The sequence below is a fragment of the Nothobranchius furzeri genome, chromosome 7 (assembly GCF_043380555.1).
Source record: "Nothobranchius furzeri strain GRZ-AD chromosome 7, NfurGRZ-RIMD1, whole genome shotgun sequence".
NCBI lineage: Eukaryota > Metazoa > Chordata > Actinopteri > Cyprinodontiformes > Nothobranchiidae > Nothobranchius > Nothobranchius furzeri.
In genome coordinates, this window is record NC_091747.1 from 66303187 (window position 1) to 66328330 (window position 25144).

At 44.3% G+C, this 25144-nt stretch overlaps 2 protein-coding genes across 7 annotated transcripts in view; one reads left to right on the forward strand and one right to left on the reverse strand.

The window, feature by feature from the left end:
• The first annotated feature begins 26 nt into the window (after nucleotides 1-26).
• On the forward strand, nucleotides 27-785 carry LOC139070718 (glutamic acid-rich protein-like). The gene is made up of 2 exons (XM_070553452.1): nucleotides 27-226; nucleotides 271-785. The coding sequence occupies exons 1-2, from the start codon at nucleotides 27-29 to the stop codon at nucleotides 662-664; spliced, it is 594 nt and encodes a 197-aa protein (XP_070409553.1). The 3' UTR covers nucleotides 665-785.
• Nucleotides 786-9766: 8981 nt separating this feature from the next.
• pus10 (pseudouridine synthase 10) overlaps nucleotides 9767-25144 on the reverse strand; it is a 24736-nt gene continuing 9358 nt past the window's right edge. For all 6 annotated transcript variants that reach the window (XM_015977109.3, XM_015977111.3, XM_015977113.3 and 3 more), the window contains 7 exons: nucleotides 25036-25092; nucleotides 24720-24796; nucleotides 21627-21682; nucleotides 21416-21533; nucleotides 20547-20689; nucleotides 11837-11936; nucleotides 9767-10026 (listed from right to left, as the gene is read on the reverse strand). In XM_015977109.3, coding sequence (XP_015832595.3) covers nucleotides 9988-10026; nucleotides 11837-11936; nucleotides 20547-20689; nucleotides 21416-21533; nucleotides 21627-21682; nucleotides 24720-24796; nucleotides 25036-25092 — 590 coding nt within the window. In that variant the 3' untranslated portion in view covers nucleotides 9767-9987. The remainder of the gene's footprint in view (nucleotides 10027-11836; nucleotides 11937-20546; nucleotides 20690-21415; nucleotides 21534-21626; nucleotides 21683-24719; nucleotides 24797-25035; nucleotides 25093-25144) is intronic.

Sequence of the window (25144 nt, forward strand, 5' to 3'; positions counted from 1 at the left end):
CGTGGTTCACTCCTCATCCTGTTGCTATGGGGGCACACATTCCCAAATCCCCGGCAGTCCCGCCTGTTAGGAGAGGACAACGATGGAAGTTCTGCAGAAACACCTCAGAGCTCCTTCATCTGAAACGGCGCACACCATCTGGAGCCCAGAGCACAACCACAGCTCCTCCTGCTGCTCCTCTGTCTGGTCTCCTCAGCAGCAGACTTCAGGAAAGACGTTTCAACGTGTGAGCTGCTGTAGCGTAGAGGCGTGACTCAGAAGTTACTGAAGGAAGAAGATTTTGTTTCTGTCTATCGGTGTGGAGCCTGAGGAGGAGGAAGTGGAGGAGGAGAAGCCTGAGGAGGAGCCTGAGGGGGAGGAGCCAGAGGAGGAACTGGAGGAGGAGGAGTCTGAGGAGGAGGAAGTGGAGGAGGAGAAGCCTGAGAAGGAGCCTGAGGGGGAGGAGCCAGAGGAGGAACTGGAGGAGGAGGAGCCTGAGGAGGAGGAAGTGGAGGAGGAGAAGCCTGAGAAGGAGCCTGAGGGGGAGGAGCCAGAGGAGGAACTGGAGGAGGAGGAGTCTGAGGAGGAGGAAGTGGAGGAGGAGAAGCCTGAGAAGGAGCCTGAGGGGGAGGAGCCAGAGGAGGAACTGGAGGAGGAGGAGCCTGAGGGGGAGGAGTCAGAGTAGGAGGACCCTGAGGAGGAGCCTGAAAGGGAGGGACCTGAGGGGGAGGAGCTGTAGAAGGAGGAGCCAGAGGGGGAGGAGTCAGAGTAGGAGCACCCTGAGGAGGAGCCTGAAGGGGAGGGGCCTGAGGGGGAGGAGCTGGAGGAGGAGGAACCTGAGGGGGAGGAGCTGGAGGAGGAGGAACCTGAGGGGGAGGAGCTGGAGGAGGAGCAGCACTCCACAACACGACCAGATGTTATTAATCATGTTAGTGAGGAGCTTCCACAGGTAAAACAGCTAAATTAGCACCAATCAGATCATAACAGTGAGACACACAACTTCCTCCTGTCCTTCAAAATAAGAGTCTTAATAGCCACAGACTAAATGCTCCCAAAAATCTTCTTCTCGATTTCCAAGGAAATCCTTCTACAGGTTCAGTTTAGACAGAAGGTGCCTTGGTGGTCCCACACAAGGCATTGTGGGTGTTGTAGTTCTTGACCAGGGCTGGTTCAGATTCCTGTTTAAACTTTACTCTGTTTCACCTTTCTCTCTCACACACACACACACACACGTTTCCTTTGACGGTCCCAGGACAGCCCAAACACCACAGGACTCTATCGTAACCCGTGAGCCCAGATCTGAGCAGAGCGTTGCTCCGGACTCACACCGCTGAACCGACAGGTGCTTTTAGGACCTTCTCTTCTGATCTTATGTTTTACTGTAACTCACTGTGTGATCTTGATGTTAAGCTAAGTGTAGTCAGGTTCTACCCATGTATGCTGTTGGCTCTGGTTCTGGACCATCTCCAGCTGATCCACCTCTACAAGCTCAGTGAGATCTTCCACCGCTGGTCTGCTGGAAGCCCGATGACCTTTGACTCATTCAGACTTGCGTCAGTCAGTGAGATGTGCTCTGGGCGGATTCAAACGGATCGATTTGTTCCTGGAGGAAAGTGAATGTCTGACTGTTGTGATGAAGACGAGCAGAGAAGGGATGAAGACATGAGGGGCAGCTGGACTGGCTTTATTTTGAAAATATCAGCAGGATGTGTGGGATTTGAACCACACACCACAGTGACGTCTGGGTAAGGACACACTACCTGCTCCGTTTTTAAGTCTGAACTATGAATCAGCAGAGAAGTGAGCCGTGAGGACTGTGAGGCTCCTGGAGGAACTTCTCGTGTACATATGCAATGCTTTCTATTTATTTAGTTCAGATGATGCAGATGAAAAAGTGCATTCGTGGGAAACGTCTACAGAGAATTGAGGACAAGACCCGACTACTGATGATTTTTATTGTTTTTTTACCCCCCCCCCCCCCCCCCCCGAAATAAAGCCTCCGTGGAATCAGCGGCTGATGTTTTTCCTTTTATGCTGATAACATCAGGTTGTTCCTGCCTCCTCTCACCCCTCCATAGTGTTTGTTTTATTTATGTTTGTCATGCCGAGCAGTGTTACCGTGTATGTTTAAAAAAGGCACATTCCGGAAGTCTCTGGAGGGTGTTGGATGCCATAACAAGTCTTTTTCCATTGTTTTTGGGATGTTTTCTTACCAAAACGTTAGGGCAAGAACCGAGTAGTGGACTTGAATTGCCGTAGTAGTATTTATTTTTGAATTAAATTAAAACAAGTACATTTCAGGGTTGCTGCTGTTGTGACAGTTCTTTAAAGTTTCTGACCCCTCTGGACTGAAGACCAAGCTGTTCCTGGTGAGAACATAGAACATCATCCCACACTAAACGTGGAATGTACCGTCTTGGAAAAAGACGGCAAGCTACATTTTGGATAAACCTCAGGATCCCCCCAGAGTCAAAAAGCCTGATGTGACAGAAAATTGGATAAAACCAGACACAGTGGATATGAACATAAAAACATACCGTTGTATGGGTGACACTCAAAATTGGAACATTATGCAGAAGTCCATTTTTTTCAGTCATTCAGCTTTCCACTGGATTCATGAGCGGCACATAACGTCCCGTTTTCGGCTGCTTATCCAAGGTCAGGTTGCAGGCCGAAGCCGGGAGGCCCCAACTTCCCTCTTCCCAACTACTTGGGTCAGCTCCTCCGGGTGAATACCAAGGTGTTCCCTGGCCAGCCAAGAGACAAAGTCCCTCCAGCGTATCCTGGGTCTCCCTTTAGGCCTTTACCCAGTTGGACGTGCACTAAAAAGGCTTTTACTAAGAAGTATACTACAAGGCTCATAGTGTACCTATGATGTAAATTACTGACCTCTGTCATCATTTTAAGTGGGAGAACTTGCACAATCGGTGGCTGGCTAAATACTTTTTTGCCCCACTGTACCAAGAAGTATACTAAAAGGCTTTTCTAAGAAGTATACTAAATGTATACTAAAATATCCTAAAAGGCTTATACAAAGAAGTGTACTAAAAGGCTTTTACTAAGAAGTATACTTAAAGGCTTACCAAAAAGTATACTAAAAGGCTTTTACTAAGAAGTATACTACAAGGCTCATAGTGTACCTATGATGTAAATTACTGACCTCTGTCATCATTTTAAGTGGGAGAACTTGCACAATCGGTGGCTGGCTAAATACTTTTTTGCCCCACTGTACCAAGAAGTATACTAAAAGGCTTTTCTAAGAAGTATACTAAATGTATACTAAAATATCCTAAAAGGCTTATACAAAGAAGTGTACTAAAAGGCTTTTACTAAGAAGTATACTTAAAGGCTTACCAAAAAGTATACTAAAAGGCTTTTACTAAGAAGTATACTACAAGGCTCATAGTGTACCTATGATGTAAATTACTGACCTCTGTCATCATTTTAAGTGGGAGAACTTGCACAATCGGTGGCTGACTAAATACTTTTTTGCCCCACTGTACCAAGAAGTATACTAAAAGGCTCATACCAAGAAGTATACTAAAAGGCTTTTACTAAGAAGTATACTTAAAAGGCTTATACTAAGAAGTATACTAAAATATCCTAAAAGGCTTTTCTAAGAAGTATACTAAATGTATACTAAAATATCCTAAAAGGCTTATACTAAGAAGTATACAAAAAGGCTCATACAAAGAAGTGTACTAAAAGGCTTTTACTAAGAAGTATACTTAAAGGCTTATACTAAGAAGTATACTAAAAGGCTTTTACTAAGAAGTATACTACAAGGCTCATACCAAGAAGCATACTAAAAGGCTCATACCAAGAAGTGTGCTAAAATGCTTTTACTAAGAAGTATACTTAAAGGCTTATACTAAGAAGTATACAAAAAGGCTTATACTAAGAAGTATACAAAAAGGCTTATACTAAGAAGTATACGAAAAGGCTTTAACTAAGAAGTATACTAAGAGGCTCATACCAAGAAGTATACTACAAGGCTTTTACTAAGAAGTATACTTAAAGGCTTATACTAAGAAGTATACGAAAAGGCTCATACCAAGAAGTATACTAAAAGGCTCATACCAAGAAGTATACTAAAAGGTTTTTACAGAGAAGTATACTAAAAGGCTTTTACTAAGAAGTATACTACAAGGCTCATACCAAGAAGTATACTAAAAGGCTTTTACAAAGAAGTATACGAAAAGGCTTATACCAAGAAGTGTACTAAAAGGCTTATACCAAGAAGTATACTAAAAGGCTCATACAAAGAAGTGTACTGAAAGGCTCATACCAAGAAGTATACTAAAAGGCTTTTACAAAGAAGTATATGAAAAGGCTTATACCAAGAAGTGTACTAAAAGGCTTATACCAAGAAGTATACTAAAAGGCTCATACAAAGAAGTGTACTAAAAGGCTCATACCAAGAAGTATACTAAAAGGCTCATACCAAGAAGTATACTAAAAGGTTTTTACCAAGAAGTATACTAAAAGGCTTTTACTAATAAGTATACTACAAGGCTCATAGTGTACCTATGATGTAAATTACTGACCTCTGTCATCATTTTAAGTGGGAGAACTTGCACAATCGGTGGCTGACTAAATACTTTTTGCCCCACGTTACCAAGAAGTGAACTAAAAGGCCTTTACTAAGAAGTATACTTAAAGGCTCATACCAAGAAGTATACTAAAAAGCTGTTACTAAGAAGTATACTAAATGGCTTTTACTAAGAATTATACTACAAGGCTTATACTAAGAAGTATACGAAAAGGCTTTTACAAAGAAGTATATGAAAAGGCTTATACCAAGAAGTGTACTAAAAGGCTTATACCAAGAAGTATACTAAAAGGCTCATACAAAGAAGTGTACTAAAAGGCTCATACCAAGAAGTATACTAAAAGGCTCATACCAAGAAGTATACTAAAAGGTTTTTACCAAGAAGTATACTAAAAGGCTTTTACTAATAAGTATACTACAAGGCTCATAGTGTACCTATGATGTAAATTACTGACCTCTGTCATCATTTTAAGTGGGAGAACTTGCACAATCGGTGGCTGACTAAATACTTTTTGCCCCACGTTACCAAGAAGTGAACTAAAAGGCCTTTACTAAGAAGTATACTTAAAGGCTCATACCAAGAAGTATACTAAAAAGCTGTTACTAAGAAGTATACTAAATGGCTTTTACTAAGAATTATACTACAAGGCTTATACTAAGAAGTATACGAAAAGGCTTATACTAAACGTATACTAAAATATCCTAAAAGGCTTTTACTAAGAAGTATACAAAAGGCTTATACTAAACGTATACTAAAATATCCTAAAAGGCGTATACTAAAAGTATACTAAAATATCCTAAAAGGTGTATACTAAAATATCCTAGAAGGCTTATACTAAGAAGTATACTAAAAAGGGTTATACTATAGTATATGTTACAAACCCTAGATGGAAGTCCGTTGTGGTAGGAGGGGTAACATAATAACTGGAGTGAAATGGCTGAGTATAAATAAAAATGTATTTTATTAGCAAAAGGAGTAAACACAAATTCTCAATCCATGACGGAATTGAAATTAAACTAAGGAACTATTTACTCTCTTTAACTAAACGAAGGCGACAGGGAAGAAATCAAAACACCTGAGGCAAAAGGCCTCAGGGAAGGAACAACAGAGATACTTTGAGTATAATTTTACGAAAAAGGCCGGAGCTAAATAAAACCAGAGGAAAAAAACAAACAAATCTTGTCGACTAAATATTATTCTAAGTCCAAAAGAAAAAACGAGCTCTAAAGCTGAAACGGAATGGAAATTCAAGCAGAAATACGGCAAAATTCCTTCAGAATCTTCATAAGTTTTGGGAGAGACTGTGTAGGATTAGTTATGTTTATTAATAAGTCATCTGCGAATAAGGATAGTTTCTGTTCCCCAGAGGTGGTTGTGATCCCCTGTATATCTGGGCTGTCCCTGATTAGTTGGCTCATGGGTTCCATGAAAAGGGTGAAGAGGAGCGGCGACATACAGCATCCCTGTCTCGTTCCCCTCTCGAACACAAACGTGTCACTTAGGTCTCCATTTATCTTAATTCGAGCCGTCGGGTTATCGTAAAGTTATGCTAGCAAGTCAATTATGTCTTTATGGAATCCAAATTTAGAAAGCACCTTGTATAAAAATGACCACCTCACCGAATTGAATGCTTTCTCTGCGTCTAGGCTTATAATCAATGCTTCTAATCTTTGCTGTGTGATTTGTCTTGCTATGCGGAGTGTTTTCTGAATGTTATCTTGTGTTTGCCTTTGTTTGACGAAGCCGGTCTGATCCTTATGTATAAGTCCTGGGAATATTGTTTCTATTCTTCTAGTTAAGATGGAGGTGAATAATTTGTAGTCGTTATTTAGAAGGCTTACTGGACGATAGTTTCCACACTCTGTTTTATCTTTCCCCTCCTTTGGCATAAGTGATATAACTGCTCCTTTCCAGGAGGGGGGAATATTTTTTTGTTTTAAAATCCAACTGAATGTTCTTAATAAAGTTGGGATTAACTGATCCTTCATCACCTTATACCATTCTGCGGGATAACCATCTGTCCCCGGGGATTCCCCCCCCCCCTCCCCCCTTCATTCTACTTGTTGCCGATTGAATTCCTTCTTCTGTTATTTCCGTTATCAATTTTTTTATTTTGTTCTTCAGTAATCCTAGGGAGTTCCATCTGTGTCTAAAATGCCTCCGTTTGATTGTGGCTACGTTGTTGTGGTTGTTTATATAAATTCTTATAGTATCTTTGGAAGCATTGTTGAATTTTCTCCAAGTTAGTTTCTATGTCCTTTGTTACTGGGTTTCTAATTTTATGTATAGTTCTATCCGCTAGTTGTTTTCTAAGTCTGTATGACAAAAGTTTCATAGATTTACTACCAATTTCATAACATCGTTGCTTTATGAAGAGGAGCTTCTTCTTGATTTCTCGAGTGTTTATCTCATCAATTTCTTTTTTTTAATGCGTTGATCAATCCTTTATGATCTTTTTTGGGGGCATTTGCATATTCTATCTGTAGTCTTTTCAAGTCGTTTTCTAACCTTTTGAGTTTTTGTTCCGTTTTTTTCTCATATGAGGAAATTGCTATTATTTTGCCCCTAACCACTGCTTTCAATGCGTCCCAAAGAATAGGTGGGTTCACTTCATTGTTGTCGCTCTCTTACAAATATTGCTTGATTTCTGTTTTTAATTTGTCCTTCGTGGCTGGATTATTTAAGATATCAGAATTCAATCTCCAAAGAGTGGATCTCTTCCTGTTATTCTAGCAGATTGTTAAATAAATGGGGCTGTGATCTGAAATAGTACTAGGTCCTATTTCGCACTTATCGACCATAAATAGATCTCCTTTATTCATAAAAAAAAGTCAATGCGGGAGTAGACATTATGCGCACGGGAATAATGTGAGTAATCGCGACTGGTCGGGTTTATCTCCCTCCATACATCCACAATCCCCACTTCCTGCACCCAGTTGTTTAATTTTCTGCTCATGTTTTTTGGATCAGATTTTCCTGTGACCGCTGCATATCGAAAAACTAACGAAAAACTAATCGTCCAATACAAAGTCTCGGTCCCCGACCAACCAGTTCCTCAGTTCCCACCTTTTAACATTTTTACTTCACCTTTCGCACTTGGTTCTGTCGTCCCTGGATTGCTGTCCTTTAGGTCTCGGCTGGAGTCGGCGATGGTCTCCTCAATCAATCAATCAATCAATCAATCAATCAATCAATCAATCAATCAATCAATCAATCAATCAAAGCTTTATTTATAAAGCGCCTTCTGCAACCCTGTCAGGAAGCCCAAGGCGCTGAACATGGTACAGTACAAAGTTAAATAAAGTGAATAAATCAGAAAATAAAAGCAATTCAAATGACAGATTACAAATTACAAAAAAGGTGAAACATTCTAGTAGAAGACAAATGTGTAAAACAATGGATAGAGTGAACCAGTGAAAACTGTGAGATAAAATCAACATAAAAGAGGGCCAGATTCAAACATGTTCTGGAAACGCCAAGCGGAGGAGGTGGGTTTTTAGGCGACTCTTAAAGACTGGCAGAGATGGGGACAGCCTAACAGAGGGTGGCAACTGGTTCCAGAGAGATGGTGCTAGGACTGAGAAAGCCCAGTCCTTGCGAGTACGACACCTAGAACGAGGGACAACGAGCAGGCCTTGGTCAGAATAGCGCAGAGTGCGTGATAGGGAATGTCTGTTGAGGAGTGCGGCTAGATAGGGAGGAGCACCACCCTGGAAGAAATGATAAACAAAGACGAGGAGTCTGAAGTGTGAACGATAGCAAACCGGAAGCCAGTGCAGGGAGGCCAGAACCGGACTGATGTGGTCCCGTTTCCTGGTCCCAGTCAGGAACCTGGCTGTGCTGTTCTGCACAACCTGTAGGCGACTCTTGAAGGCTCTCAACTTTTCCTTATAGCTCCGTCCAATTTTGGATGTATCCTTCTTCTCCCTCCCATCTGCTCTGTTCCAAGACAGCTGTCGAATCTGTTCGTTGAGCGTCTCTGGTGATCTGATGGATTCCACAGCGTATCCCCTCCTCTGCAGGTCCTCCGATGCCTCTTCTATTGTGTCGTAGGTTTTGGTTCGTCCTCATGTCTTACCCGCAGACAGGCCGGGAAGACGGTCTGAAACGGCACTTTGTTTTCCTTCAATGTTTTGCGGATCTCCGAGTATTCTCTGCGTTTCTTGAGTACGAGCGCCGGGTAGTTGTGGTTCAGATTTATGTGTTTATCTTGCCATGGAAACCCCTTGTTCTGCCAAGCCTTGCATAGTATTGTGTCCTTTGTTTTAAAGCTTAGAAACTTGATTATGATGGAGCATGGCGGTGCGTCCCTCGGCGGTTGTGGCCCCCCGATCGATGAGCTCGTTCAATCCTCAGGTCGCCCAGTTCGTCAGGTAACTCAAGGCCCGCGCGGAGTAAAATTTCCACAAATGAAGCCATCGATGTCGAGGCTTTCTCACGTCCTTCTGGCACCCCATACATTCTTATATTCTCACGTCTGGAGTGGCTTTCCAGATCAACAAACTTCTCCTCCAGCTTCTCATGCAGTTTTAGCATATCCGTGATAACTTCCGTGTTCTGGACCCTCTCTTCTGTCTTCTCAATTCGCCCTTCCATTTCATCCATTCTGGCATTTAGATGCATAATCTCCTCTCTTATTTTCTCTAATGTTCTTTATTTTCTTGGCGGAATCCTCTTAACTCTTGCAGAATCTGCTCCATTTCTTCTGTTTCTCCGTGCTCTGGTGTTAACTAGCACCTAGCCTGGTCGCCGCTAGTTGTAGCCGCCCTCAGTTCTTCTCACGTATCTGTACGCAGGCGACGTTTCACTCTCAAAAATGGTACTAAGGCCCTTTCCCCTCCTTCTTGACCTTTTCATGGTGATGGTTTTATGGGGGAATTTCTTTAAGTTTCTTGGTTTGGTCGGGAGCGTTTTTGCTATGCGGCCATCTTGATGATGTTCCGACCGGAAGTCGCTGATGACAAATTTTAGACCTGTCCAATCACAAGCGTGCAGTCCTGCATTAACTCTTTCCACAGATAGTTACAAATTTGGGCCCTCTGCGAGCCAGTTGGAGAGCCCTTGCACTGACGCTAACGGCGCTGCTCGTCTCTGCAATGGCGCAGATGGAAACGTATAAATTAGGCTTTAGACTTCTACGATTCTGACTCATTTATGTCCTTTGTGATGATGTTACTGAAACACAGAGATGCCTTCCAGTTTATCAGATGTGTCAATGTTAAGACAAATTCTGCTGGGGCGAAACTTTTTCTCTTTATTAACAACAGAACTGATAATACAGGAGGTCAAAACAGTCCACGATAGAGCAGCAGCTGAGTCAGACTCAGACCTTCTTACTAATGAACACAAACATTTCCCTAAAATCAAACCATTAATACTAAACGTAAACAGAGCAGCAGATTCTGACCCAGACCAGGGTGTCGATGTGAAGCTCGGTGCAGGAATGGGTCAGCCTTCACTCTGGGATGGCAGGAGGCCAGTCCACATCTACAGACTGAGAGAGGAAACAGTAGTTAGAGACGTCATAACAGCTTTATCTGACTTTTGACCCAGAAATCAGAAACGTCCACCGACCTTTTGCTTTAGGAATTCACTTATCAGGAATGAATTGATCTGGTCTGTACCGGGTTCTAACATGAATCAAATCCAGCTTCAAATAATATTAAAAAAACAACAGACTCATTTAAAAGACGAGGAAAAGTTCAGCCAAAAGACCCGTTTAGTCTGTCCATCATTTACTCTGATGTAAGTAAGTCAATTTTATTTATACAGCACTCATCACAGACATAGAATCACAAAGTGCTTCACATAGATCAAAACAAAATAAAACAAAGTCATTAAATCGTAATGATCTCAGAACAGGGGTGCAACAGTCTGGAAGGAGCGATCACCTCCACTTTTATATCTGGTCTTTGGAACTTCTAGAAGGTTCTGGTGGGTGGACCTGAGGGCTCGGGTTGGAGCATAAGGCTTTAACAGGTCAGTAATATAGGGAGGAGCTTGACCATGTAGAGCCCTGAAGGTTCTAGTCAGGACTCTAAATGAACTCTAAAGTTAACGGGTAACCAGTGCAGAGACGTCAGAACAGGAGCGATGTGTGCTCTTCTGTTTGCTCCAGTTAGGAGCCTCGCTGCAGAGTTCTGGACCAACTGAAGGCGGTCAAGGTTTTTTTGTTAAAACATGTGAAGAGTGTGTTACAGTAATCTAGACAGGAGGAGATAAAGGCATGGAGAACCATTTCAGGTTCATGTTTTGACACCAACCTTCACAGTTTGGAGATATTACTTAAATGATAAAAACCGTTTCAGACCAACGTGTCTGTGAAGGTTCTCAGTCATCCAGGTCATTGTAGTCTAAGGAGCTTTGAAAGAAAAGCGTCTGGACTTCTTTGAGTTGCTTGAAGACGTTTCACCTCTCATCCGAGAGGTCCACGCGCCTCCTCACGGCCCAAAATTTCCGCACCGCGCACCTAGGAAAATTTCTAACCACGCAGACGGTCGGACGCGGAAAAACATGGCGGACCGGCAAGAACTAGAATGGCAGAGGTTGGTAAACACAGACATTTGTATGATTCAGCTCTCAGAGATCACCGTGATCAACATGTTGTTAATAATTCTTGGAGAGAAATAGCTCGCACTGTCGGAAAAGACGAGGACGCTGTTAAAAATGCTGAAATGCCATGTTGTAAACAGTAATATTTACTTCTACTATGGTGTAGTGTTGGATGCATGCCGTAGAGCTCCATGCTGCCCCCTACAGTTTGGGAGAATATTGGCTCACCGCAGAGACGAGCCGCATGAACCATAAACGCTGCGAGCTGTGAAGCGTGTTCCATCCTTGAGCCGCATCACCGCGCGGAAAGTAAACGCGTCAAGCATAAACCAAGCTTTAAACACACCAGGTCATGTTTCATCATTCATGGTCTCATTTAACATCACTGTGTCACCTTTTATAATCATTAGCCTTTCATCATCATTAATATTGTAATAAATAGATTTTAATAAACTATATTTTTGTCTCTGAGCCAAATTATAATAAAGTGTTGTTTCCCTGGATTACCCAAAGTACCGACTTTCATCATCAATCATATTAAAGGCTCAATAATACTGATAATCCATATTTTATGTATAATTACATTTAATTGAATACATTTATATATTATGTTGATTATTTATTAAAGTAACCTCTAAATGGTTACAACAGTACGAGCGTAACAAAGGGGTACCAGCTAGTTTGTCCACGTCTGTTTATGCTACCTTGACTAGCATTCCTAAGGTCTTAGAACCTTCAGCACAAAGTCCTACCTCCACGTCCAGCTCCAAGATGTCCACGTCTGTCTTCAGCAGCTGACACAGGTTTGGTTTCGTGCGTCCAAAGTCTCCATGGACAAACTCTTTGATGTAGCTGTTATCTGAGGATCAAGAAATATAGCCGGGCCACTTTTCATTTAAAGGTCTACACTTATTTCAACAAACCTACAGAGACCTCCACTTTAAATGAATGAGCCGTTCCCTGTGGTGCTCCCGTGTCAGGAAGTAGAAGTTAGTTGGAGGAGTGGCGGGGGCACAGAACAACAGAATTTGGGGTTGTAATTGTTGTTTCCTGATGTTTAGATATCTCTCCTCTGATTGGCTAACAGCAACACGACTATACCGCTGACTCTGTTTGCTCTGCGTAGCGTCCAGCAATGGTCGGTTTAGGTACCGCCTGACCTTTTACCATCTATTCAACATCTGGTCAGAAAGGAGACACAACATCGCATGTGTTCCCTTTAAATCCGTCTGCGGCACACCAGCTGGGATTTAGACTCTTCTAGTCTGAAAGACAAACAATCATTTTTCTCCCAAGGTCTCATCCGTCTCATCCGTCAGCCTCCAGAAGGAAAAGGAACTCCAGTTCGTCATCAATTCAAGAATGATTATAATAAACAGGGGTGGACCTTTAAAGCGCCCGAGCGCCAGTGGTGCTAAATTTTCTTGTCGGGCGGTAAATACTTGACGACTTACCGCCCGGGTGGCGCCCAAGACTTGTTTGTCATTTACACACCGGCTTCCACCTACATCATGGCCCCGCCCTGTAGGAAGCCGCCGTTTTCGTTTCGCGCACGTGAACCTGCGCGCCTCTAGCCACGTACTGCACTTGTACGATTCGTGCACGTACTGCACGATTCTAGTTATAGTCACGTGAACTACAAGTTCACTATTAAAGACGAAGTGGAACCACGCTAGAGACACACAAGCACGCAGGGAGATTGCGCCACCACAGGGATGGGATTTCTTGATGAAATCTCCAGCAAAACGCTTTAAAACTGGTGAGGAGAAGCGAGACAGTTCGAAACGGTATGAAGCAGAGAAGCGTGTGCGTAGGTGGAATGATTCTTGGCGGTTTAAAGAAGATGGGAGGCGTGTTCCAGTTGAGCTGCGCATCGCCTGGAAAACAGACGAGAGCAGACGGATGCAGCAGGGGGAGGGGCTGAAAGTCGGCGTTTAAGTCGGACAGATTTCTCTACATGTGTAGCTCGTGGGTGACGATGGATGTAGATATCTCGTTAGCGTTCATACTTGTTTAATTATTTATGTTAATTCTGGTGCCTGTTAGCAGCTGAAACACATCCTTACGTGCTTGTGGATATCATATATTCTATATGAAAACATGACTGTAATAATAAGTAAAGGTTAGCAGCTGTAGCTTCAGTGTGCTCATAGGAAACGTGACAAAAGAACACAAATCACATTTCTCTTTATGACCTATATAGTTGTTATCATCAACATAACACGATTTACAGAATACATGTGACCAACTAACATTTCATGTTCTACCACCGGATGTTTGGATCAAAATATGAACCAATCAGATCTTAGATCAGGTGAGGGCCAGGCGTTTCCCGTCATCCTCTAGGTTTTGCAGCCAAGGGAGAGCAACTGCAGCGCCTTGCTCCAAAATCTGCGTCCGCCTTGATCTCACGAGGTTATCGTTGCCTACGTATGCATGACGTCAGAGCAAGTCGGCGTCAAGTCGGACACGAATCTAACCGGCATGCACTGCTCGCCAATCACTGCTGGTCTAATCTGCGCAGAACTGGGTCATCTCGAACACAGTCAATGGCTCGAATACAGCAAAGCGGAGTTGGTGATGTACTGCGTTGTATGCCGGAGCACTTAACTCCTGTGCCACCGTCGCCCCACGTTTTACCTCCACTAATAACACAAGCCTGGAGGAGTTCTGCTGTGTGGTGGAGTTGCTAATGCTAACGGTTAGCTTCTACTAGCTGAGACGTTCTCTGCTGTTTCCTGGACGCTAAACCAACAACAGCCTTCCCCGTCGTGAGTCCAGATGGGTGAGTCCATGAATGTTAGTGACAGGGTGACGTAGATCTGTCAGGATTTTCTATCCTAGAGTTTCACCGTCTATTTTCTATCAGAAGCTACTGCAGGAGATAGGTGTAGGAGACTATTTTCTATCAGAAGCTACTGCAGGAGATAGGTGTAGGAGACTATTTTCTATCAGATGCTACTGCAGGAGATAGGTGTAGGAGACTATTTTCTATCAGAAGCTACTGCAGGAGATAGGTGTAGGAGACTATTTTCTATCAGATGCTACTGCAGGAGATAGGTGTAGGAGACTATTTTCTATCAGAGGCTACTGCAGGAGATAGGTGTAGGAGACTGTTTTCTATCAGAGGCTACTGCAGGAGATAGGTGTAGGAGACTATTTTCTATCAGATGCTACTGCAGGAGATAGGTGTAGGAGACTTTTTTCTATCAGAAGCTACTGCAGGAGATAGGTGTAGGAGACTATTTTCTATCAGAAGCTACTGCAGGAGATAGGTGTAGGAGACTATTTTCTATCAGAGGCTACTGCAGGAGATAGGTGTAGGAGACTATTTTCTATCAGAGGCTACTGCAGGAGATAGGTGTAGGAGACTATTTTCTATCAGAGGCTACTGCAGGAGATAGGTGTAGGAGACTATTTTCTATCAGAGGCTACTGCAGGAGATAGGTGTAGGAGACTTTTTTCTATCAGAGGCTACTGCAGGAGATAGGTGTAGGAGACTATTTTCTATCAGAGGCTACTGCAGGAGATAGGTGTAGGAGACTATTTTCTATCAGAAGCTACTGCAGGAGATAGGTGTAGGAGACTATTTTCTATCAGAAGCTACTGCAGGAGATAGGTGTAGGAGACTGTTTTCTATCAGAGGCTACTGCAGGAAATAGGTGTAGGAGACTATTTTCTATCAGAAGCTACTGCAGGAGATAGGTGTAGGAGACTATTTTCTATCAGAGGCTACTGCAGGAGATAGGTGTAGGAGACTATTTTCTATCAGAGGCTACTGCAGGAAATAGGTGTAGGAGACTATTTTCTATCAGAAGCTACTGCAGGAGATAGGTGTAGGAGACTTTTTTCTATCAGAGGCTACTGCAGGAGATAGGTGTAGGAGACTATTTTCTATCAGAGGCTACTGCAGGAGATAGGTGTAGGAGACTATTTTCTATCAGAAGCTACTGCAGGAGATAGGTGTAGGAGACTATTTTCTATCAGAGGCTACTGCAGGAGATAGGTGTAGGAGACTATTTTCTATCAGAAGCTACTGCAGGAGATAGGTGTAGGAGACTATTTTCTATCAGAAGCTACTGCAGGAGATAGGTGTAGGAGACTGTTTTCTATCAGAGGCTACTGCAGGAAATAGGTGTAGGAGACTGTTTTCTATCAGAAGCTACTGCAGGAGATAGGTGTAGGAGACTTTTTTCTATCAGAGGCTACTGCAGGAGATAGGTGTAGAAGACTATTTTCTATCAGAAGCTACTGCAGGAGATAGGTGTAGGAGACTATTTTCTATCAGAAGCTACTGCAGGAGATAGGTGTAGAAGACTATTTTCTATCAGAAGCTACTGCAGGAAATAGGTGTAGGAGACTATTTTCTATCAGAAGCTACTGCAGGAGATAGGTGTAGAAGACTATTTTCTATCAGAAGCTACTGCAGGAGATAGGTGTAGGAGACTATTTTCTATCAGAAGCTACTGCAGGAGATAGGTGTAGGAGACTATTTTCTATCAGAAGCTACTGCAGGAGATAGGTGTAGGAGACTATTTTCTATCAGAGGCTACTGCAGGAGATAGGTGTAGGAGACTATTTTCTATCAGAAGCTACTGCAGGAAATAGGTGTAGGAGACTATTTTCTATCAGAAGCTACTGCAGGAGATAGGTGTAGAAGACTATTTTCTATCAGAAGCTACTGCAGGAGATAGGTGTAGGAGACTATTTTCTATCAGAAGCTACTGCAGGAGATAGGTGTAGAAGACTATTTTCTATCAGAAGCTACTGCAGGAGATAGGTGTAGGAGACTATTTTCTATCAGAAGCTACTGCAGGAGATAGGTGTAGGAGACTTTTTTCTATCAGAGGCTACTGCAGGAGATAGGTGTAGGAGACTGTTTTCTATCAGAGGCTACTGCAGGAGATAGGTGTAGGAGACTATTTTCTATCAGAGGCTACTGCAGGAGATAGGTGTAGGAGACTATTTTCTATCAGAGGCTACTGCAGGAGATAGGTGTAGGAGACTGTTTTCTATCAGAAGCTACTGCAGGAGATAGGTGTAGGAGACTATTTTCTATCAGAAGCTACTGCAGGAGATAGGTGTAGGAGACTGTTTTCTATCAGAAGCTACTGCAGGAGATAGGTGTAGAAGACTATTTTCTATCAGAAGCTACTGCAGGAGATAGGTGTAGGAGACTATTTTCTATCAGAAGCTACTGCAGGAGATAGGTGTAGAAGACTATTTTCTATCAGAAGCTACTGCAGGAAATAGGTGTAGGAGACTATTTTCTATCAGAAGCTACTGCAGGAGATAGGTGTAGAAGACTATTTTCTATCAGAAGCTACTGCAGGAGATAGGTGTAGGAGACTATTTTCTATCAGAAGCTACTGCAGGAGATAGGTGTAGGAGACTATTTTCTATCAGAAGCTACTGCAGGAGATAGGTGTAGGAGACTATTTTCTATCAGAAGCTACTGCAGGAGATAGGTGTAGGAGACTTTTTTCTATCAGAGGCTACTGCAGGAGATAGGTGTAGGAGACTATTTTCTATCAGAAGCTACTGCAGGAGATAGGTGTAGAAGACTATTTTCTATCAGAAGCTACTGCAGGAGATAGGTGTAGGAGACTATTTTCTATCAGAAGCTACTGCAGGAGATAGGTGTAGGAGACTATTTTCTATCAGAGGCTACTGCAGGAGATAGGTGTAGGAGACTATTTTCTATCAGAGGCTACTGCAGGAGATAGGTGTAGGAGACTATTTTCTATCAGAGGCTACTGCAGGAGATAGGTGTAGGAGACTATTTTCTATCAGAGGCTACTGCAGGAGATAGGTGTAGGAGACTATTTTCTATCAGAGGCTACTGCAGGAGATAGGTGTAGGAGACTTTTTTCTATCAGAGGCTACTGCAGGAGATAGGTGTAGGAGACTATTTTCTATCAGAAGCTACTGCAGGAGATAGGTGTAGGAGACTATTTTCTATCAGAAGCTACTGCAGGAGATAGGTGTAGGAGACTGTTTTCTATCAGAGGCTACTGCAGGAAATAGGTGTAGGAGACTATTTTCTATCAGAAGCTACTGCAGGAGATAGGTGTAGGAGACTATTTTCTATCAGAGGCTACTGCAGGAGATAGGTGTAGGAGACTATTTTCTATCAGAGGCTACTGCAGGAAATAGGTGTAGGAGACTATTTTCTATCAGAAGCTACTGCAGGAGATAGGTGTAGGAGACTTTTTTCTATCAGAGGCTACTGCAGGAGATAGGTGTAGGAGACTATTTTCTATCAGAGGCTACTGCAGGAGATAGGTGTAGGAGACTATTTTCTATCAGAAGCTACTGCAGGAGATAGGTGTAGGAGACTATTTTCTATCAGAGGCTACTGCAGGAGATAGGTGTAGGAGACTATTTTCTATCAGAAGCTACTGCAGGAGATAGGTGTAGGAGACTATTTTCTATCAGAAGCTACTGCAGGAGATAGGTGTAGGAGACTGTTTTCTATCAGAGGCTACTGCAGGAAATAGGTGTAGGAGACTGTTTTCTATCAGAAGCTACTGCAGGAGATAGGTGTAGGAGACTTTTTTCTATCAGAGGCTACTGCAGGAGATAGGTGTAGAAGACTATTTTCTATCAGAAGCTACTGCAGGAGATAGGTGTAGGAGACTATTTTCTATCAGAAGCTACTGCAGGAGATAGGTGTAGAAGACTATTTTCTATCAGAAGCTACTGCAGGAAATAGGTGTAGGAGACTATTTTCTATCAGAAGCTACTGCAGGAGATAGGTGTAGAAGACTATTTTCTATCAGAAGCTACTGCAGGAGATAGGTGTAGGAGACTATTTTCTATCAGAAGCTACTGCAGGAGATAGGTGTAGGAGACTATTTTCTATCAGAAGCTACTGCAGGAGATAGGTGTAGGAGACTATTTTCTATCAGAGGCTACTGCAGGAGATAGGTGTAGGAGACTATTTTCTATCAGAAGCTACTGCAGGAAATAGGTGTAGGAGACTATTTTCTATCAGAAGCTACTGCAGGAGATAGGTGTAGAAGACTATTTTCTATCAGAAGCTACTGCAGGAGATAGGTGTAGGAGACTATTTTCTATCAGAAGCTACTGCAGGAGATAGGTGTAGAAGACTATTTTCTATCAGAAGCTACTGCAGGAGATAGGTGTAGGAGACTATTTTCTATCAGAAGCTACTGCAGGAGATAGGTGTAGGAGACTTTTTTCTATCAGAGGCTACTGCAGGAGATAGGTGTAGGAGACTGTTTTCTATCAGAGGCTACTGCAGGAGATAGGTGTAGGAGACTATTTTCTATCAGAGGCTACTGCAGGAGATAGGTGTAGGAGACTATTTTCTATCAGAGGCTACTGCAGGAGATAGGTGTAGGAGACTGTTTTCTATCAGAAGCTACTGCAGGAGATAGGTGTAGGAGACTATTTTCTATCAGAAGCTACTGCAGGAGATAGGTGTAGGAGACTGTTTTCTATCAGAAGCTACTGCAGGAGATAGGTGTAGAAGACTATTTTCTATCAGAAGCTACTGCAGGAGATAGGTGTAGGAGACTATTTTCTATCAGAAGCTACTGCAGGAGATAGGTGTAGAAGACTATTTTCTATCAGAAGCTACTGCAGGAAATAGGTGTAGGAGACTATTTTCTATCAGAAGCTACTGCAGGAGATAGGTGTAGAAGACTATTTTCTATCAGAAGCTACTGCAGGAGATAGGTGTAGGAGACTATTTTCTATCAGAAGCTACTGCAGGAGATAGGTGTAGGAGACTATTTTCTATCAGAAGCTACTGCAGGAGATAGGTGTAGGAGACTATTTTCTATCAGAAGCTACTGCAGGAGATAGGTGTAGGAGACTTTTTTCTATCAGAGGCTACTGCAGGAGATAGGTGTAGGAGACTATTTTCTATCAGAAGCTACTGCAGGAGATAGGTGTAGAAGACTATTTTCTATCAGAAGCTACTGCAGGAGATAGGTGTAGGAGACTATTTTCTATCAGAAGCTACTGCAGGAGATAGGTGTAGGAGACTATTTTCTATCAGAAGCTACTGCAGGAGATAGGTGTAGGAGACTTTTTTCTATCAGAGGCTACTGCAGGAGATAGGTGTAGGAGACTATTTTCTATCAGAAGCTACTGCAGGAGATAGGTGTAGGAGACTTTTTTCTATCAGAGGCTACTGCAGGAGATAGGTGTAGGAGACTATTTTCTATCAGAAGCTACTGCAGGAGATAGGTGTAGGAGACTATTTTCTATCAGAGGCTACTGCAGGAGATAGGTGTAGGAGACTATTTTCTATCAGAGGCTACTGCAGGAGATAGGTGTAGGAGACTATTTTCTATCAGAGGCTACTGCAGGAGATAGGTGTAGGAGACTATTTTCTATCAGAGGCTACTGCAGGAGATAGGTGTAGGAGACTATTTTCTATCAGAAGCTACTGCAGGAGATAGGTGTAGGAGACTATTTTCTATCAGAAGCTACTGCAGGAGATAGGTGTAGGAGACTATTTTCTATCAGAAGCTACTGCAGGAGATAGGTGTAGGAGACTATTTTCTATCAGAAGCTACTGCAGGAGATAGGTGTAGGAGACTTTTTTCTATCAGAGGCTACTGCAGGAGATAGGTGTAGGAGACTATTTTCTATCAGAAGCTACTGCAGGAGATAGGTGTAGAAGACTATTTTCTATCAGAAGCTACTGCAGGAGATAGGTGTAGGAGACTATTTTCTATCAGAAGCTACTGCAGGAGATAGGTGTAGGAGACTATTTTCTATCAGAAGCTACTGCAGGAGATAGGTGTAGGAGACTTTTTTCTATCAGAGGCTACTGCAGGAGATAGGTGTAGGAGACTATTTTCTATCAGAAGCTACTGCAGGAGATAGGTGTAGGAGACTTTTTTCTATCAGAGGCTACTGCAGGAGATAGGTGTAGGAGACTATTTTCTATCAGAAGCTACTGCAGGAGATAGGTGTAGGAGACTATTTTCTATCAGAGGCTACTGCAGGAGATAGGTGTAGGAGACTATTTTCTATCAGAGGCTACTGCAGGAGATAGGTGTAGGAGACTATTTTCTATCAGAGGCTACTGCAGGAGATAGGTGTAGGAGACTATTTTCTATCAGAAGCTACTGCAGGAGATAGGTGTAGGAGACTATTTTCTATCAGAGGCTACTGCAGGAGAAAGGTGTAGGAGACTATTTTCATACTGCATTACTTGGTTATTTTTTTAACCACTGACCAATCCAGAAGTCTTCTTCAGAGCTGCTGGCAGCATCACTTGCTTCTCTGCGGTCAGCAGAAGGCGGGTTGGCCCTCTGCTGACCTCACCCTCCTCAGTGATGACACAGTCCATGCATGATGTTATTTCAGTAACAACAACCAAACTGAAACAAACAACAAGGCTTGTAAACAGGTAGAGCTCAGCAAACGAGTCAGCTGCTGAACCCGAGAGAAGACACAAGACTTGTGTCGTGAGGATACGTCCCTGCTTGTGTTTTCAGCCCCAGGTAGAAGTGATGGGAGTCCACGAAGCGCGTGCTCATGCTATGAACGACTCGCTGCCGGACGGCCAGCGCACGACGGTGGAGAACCCTCAGAGGAGTCTTCTGGTCCAGAATCAGGTCCTGATGAGAAAAACCGAGACTGGACTCAAGGCTCCACATCCCATCATCACACAGTACCCAAAGACAGGAATAAGCTCCGGCTTCAGCCCGCTCCAGGTCTACTTTAACTTTAATTCTTAAGTGTATGAAAGTTTAAATGGAAATGTTATAAATTCTTTCATCTTCATTTATTTAGCAGGAAGTTCATCCAAAGCATCAGCCTGCTTCTGGTGTGTGGGTTAGGGTTAGGGACACACCAACCCCTGATTTATGTCCTCATTCTGAAGAAAGGAGGACCGTCGCGCCCCTCCTGGGACTAAAGTGTCCTTGGGTCGGCGATGCCGAATCAGGAAGTGCTATCCCAGATCCTCGGACTCTGCTTGTTTTCACACCAGCATGTGCATGATCTGCAGCATAGGAAGTTCCTCAGGTTGGCTTATGGAAGCCTAGCCGGGACTCTGGAGCCACCAGGTGGGGCGGGGCTGTGGTGTGGACCTTTAAGGACCTCTCCACATGGCCCTGCTGGCATGAGCAAGAACAGGGTCGAGGTTGCTCATGCCAGAAGGAGCTTCCCTCACTCCCTTTCATGGAACTGGGTTACCATAGTAACCACCCTATTTCTTTAACAAAAGGGGACCAACGTGTGGTCCATGTTTGTATAACTCCTAGGGACAACCAGACCCGGAGTGTTGATGACTAGAACAGAAACACCAGCTTGTTGAAAACAGCCAGAGATGAAAGTGGGACCTTAATGTCATCGATGAAGACGATGTCCTCTCTCTGAATCGGCTTCTGGGTCCACACGAGTGCCATGTAGGACTTTGTCTTCTCCTCCTCCCCCTCCTTCATGTGACTCATGGCCTCCCTGTAGAAAACACACACACACACACACACACACACCTGCCAGGTCAGCTGACGGTCCTGCCCACACGGATCACCTGCAGCATCCATCACTCACCTGGTTACCATCTGCAGGTCTCTGACTCTGATTTTGTCCGACAGCGTGTTGATTTCCTGAAAGCAGCGTAGCAGGGTGTTAGCATGGGCGTGTGTGTGTGTTACGGGTATAACAGGTGTGTTTTACAGGTGAATGCACTTTGGGATGTCGTGTTTTCAGGTCATAAGTGATGAATGACCTCCCTGTGGGGTCGGCCCGTACCAGAGGTGGGTGGATGGAAGTACATAAGTACATCTGACTTGTACAGACAGAAAGAGCTTCATGGAGATCCAAAACAAAGCTGATCATAAAATTATGATGATGCGTAACTAGAAATGAATACAAATAAGAAAATAAAAGCTTTCGGTTAAATAAAAGGGTCTTCAGCTGTGTTTACGTGTCCAGACTGTCATCGCTGCGTACGGATAAGGAAGATCATTCCCAAGCCTGGAAGCAGCAATCACCTCCACTTTTACATCTGGTCTTCGGGTCTTCTAGAAGGTTCTGGTGGGTGGACCTGAGGGCTCGGGCTGGAGCATGAGGCTTCATGATATAACTAATCACTGATCTGAAACCCTAACTGTAGCTCTCAATGCTACCCAAACCCAAAGGTCATGGGGTTGGTGCCAGCTTAACGCAGCCTAGTGAACTGGACCAGAGCTTGGTCTAGGAACGCTCCACTGGAACCTCCGCAGCCCATAGCAGCATTCTGGCTGGCCAGCCACAGCTCTCCAGAGGGCTTTCATGTGCTCTATCTGCTCTGTGGGCTAATGATCAGGGCCCTCTGTTCGTGTGGTGGGCGGGATGACGCAACAGAATGAAACAAGATGGCGACAGCTCGCTAGAAACAGCTTTTACATTCATTCTGGACCATCAGGACTTGGGCTTTATCGGAACCAGGAGTGTGCTTTACTTAGAAAAAAGATGTATTTTCACCTTCTTCAGCAGCGGACCGCCTCGTTTACTGGCGTCCGTCATGGTGAGTACGTCACGTTGCTCATCGTCCAGTAGCACGCGGAGATCGACTGAGAGACGACAGTAGGCCCCCCCCCACGACAGAGAGCCGTAAATGGGGCGTTGCCAGACTGAATGACAGATTTACAGTCTGGCCTGTGTAAACATGAGAAACCAGAACTTTTCATAAAGTGAGATGTTCTTCTTCAGCAGCAGCTCAGGAGCTAGAGCAGGCTGTCTGGTGGCAGGTTTGATCCCGGCTCCTGCCAGAGAATACTGCTGCTGTGTCCTTTAGCAAGACGCCAAGCCCACCTTGCCTGCTGCTGGTGGTCGGAGGGACCGGCAGCGCCTGTGCTCGGCAGCCTGGCTCCCGTCACTGAGCCCCGGGGCAGCTAGCTGGGGCTCAGCGGTGCTTTGGCATCAGGGCCAGCCCCACCACGCCCAGGTGTGGCAGAAGGTGTTCATGTGTGGGTAGCCTGGTCTCTTTCCCCGTGCTCAACCGGGCGTTTTTTCAGCCCTCTGCCAAGGCGGTCGGCTTCAGGCTGAACTGGCTCTACACACCCAGTCGACTGATTGGGCGGCTCAAATTCACACCTACCAATAATGGGAGCCTCTGATTGGTGGGGGTATCTAGCATGTGTGAGTCGTTATTCTGGATACTGACGAGTAAACATCTCTGACTGAAGCTATCCCTCCCAGAGATGTGCTGTGAGGAACGGACACACACACTGACAGCACCGCCGAGGCTTCAGCTGCCCGGCGGCAGGACCGGACCGGCGGGACCGGACCGGACCGGCAGTCTGGATGCAACAACAGCCTCCAACGCAACACTGCTCACGGCTGCTTTTGTTTCGTTTAAGGGAGACACCATGGACTTCGCGTCTTTTGCCCCGCCCACATGCTCGGGGGTGTCCGTGTTCCTGAAAAGTGTGTGTGAACAATCCCCACCGGGGCAGGACCCGGACCAAGGCCACACACCTGTGTGTGTGTGTGTGTGTGCAGAGGTGAGAAAGTAATTAATTACATTTACTCATGTTACTGTAATTGAGTAGCTTTTTTGTATATTTATACTTTTGAAGTCGTTTTTAAAAGCTGTACTTTTACTTTTACTTGAGTAAGTTTTTTAAAATGAATTGTAATTCGCTACATTTTAAATCATATCCGTTACTGAGTAAAAACAAATTATAGGCTTAATAAATTACAAACATCATGGAAGCGGCAAAATAACGTTTAGCGCTCCTAACAAGCGGATTCTCAGCACTCTGCTCATAAAACAGGATACCTGCAGGCCTCTGAGAGTTAATCCTGATACTGTTCAGGTGTGAACATGGTGCTCCATCCCTGTGTTTGAACTCAGAAGATGCGGTGTGAACATGGTGCTCCATCCCTGTGTTTGAACTCAGAAGATGCTCCTTGATGCCACACATATGTGATGATTTAGCTCGTTTCTTTATTTTAGTCCAGAATAAGAGATTAAATTATTACTAAAGCAGTTCAGTGTAGTTAAATTAGTCATGATGTACGTGTGTGTGTGTGTGTGTGTGCGTGTGTGTGTGTGTGTGTGTGTGTGTGTGTGTGTGTGTGTGTGTGCGTGCGTGCGTGCGTGCGTGCGTGCGTGTGTGTGTGTGTGTGTGTGTGTGTGTGTGTGTGTGTGTGTGTGTGTGCGTGTGTGTGTGTGCGTGTGTGTGTGTGTGTGTGTGTGTGTGTGTGTATATGTACGTGTGTGTGTGTGTGTGTGTGTGTGTGTGTGTATGTGTGTGTGTGTGTGCGTGCGTGCGTGCGTGCGTGTGCGTGCGTGCGTGCGTGCGCGTGCGTGCGTGCGTGCGTGCGTGCGTGCGCGTGCGTGCGTGCGTGCGTGCGTGCGTGCGTGCGTGTGTGTGTGTGTGTGTGTGTGTGTGTGTGTGTGTGTGTGCGTGCGTGCGTGCGTGCGTGTGTGTGTGTGTGTGTGTAAATACTCTGATGTGACCTGCTGGGTTCCTTATACAGGAAACCTGTTACTGACTGGCTAAACGAGCTGACCTTACTGGGATGTTTACTGTGTGAGGGGACTTGAGACGACTCTTGTTGGGATTTGGCGCTTCATAAATAAACTTGAATTGAATGGAGTCCTCACACCTGTGAGTCCACATAGAAAGGAGATGGACTAAAGACACTCAGCACCTCTTGCAGCTGCTTCATGTCCACCTTGGTGAGTCTGGACCGGTGGGGGTTCAGCAGCTCCATAGCGAAAGGTCGTCCTGCCAGAGAAAAGAATCAACCGATGAAAGCAAACGTGGTTGAGTCTGGACGCTGTAGAGAACTCAGGAACGTGTCTGTCCCCTGGTTCTCCTAGTGGCTACGGTGGCTCAGCAGGAACAAGACTGACTCTGATCATGTGCGTTTATCTCAGCTGTGATGTGGGGAGGGGTTGTGAAGCCTTCAGCCGGATGCAGCTGAAGGTTAAAGGTCAAGTCATCACATCTTACACATTTCTCACCGTTTCCCAAAGTCCTGACATCCACGTCCTCTCGGCCCGAGGAGGAGAAGTTAAATCCTGCCGCGTGAGAACAGAAGAACGAGTGAGCGGACGTGTTTGGGAGGAGAAG

Bases quoted from the DNA above. Each gene is read 5' to 3' on its own strand.
- LOC139070718 (XM_070553452.1), top strand. From the start codon at position 27: ATGGGGGCACACATTCCCAAATCCCCGGCAGTCCCGCCTGTTAGGAGA. The intron at 227-270 runs GTGAGCTGCTGT...AAGTTACTGAAG, and splicing joins CAGGAAAGACGTTTCAACGT to GAAGAAGATTTTGTTTCTGT.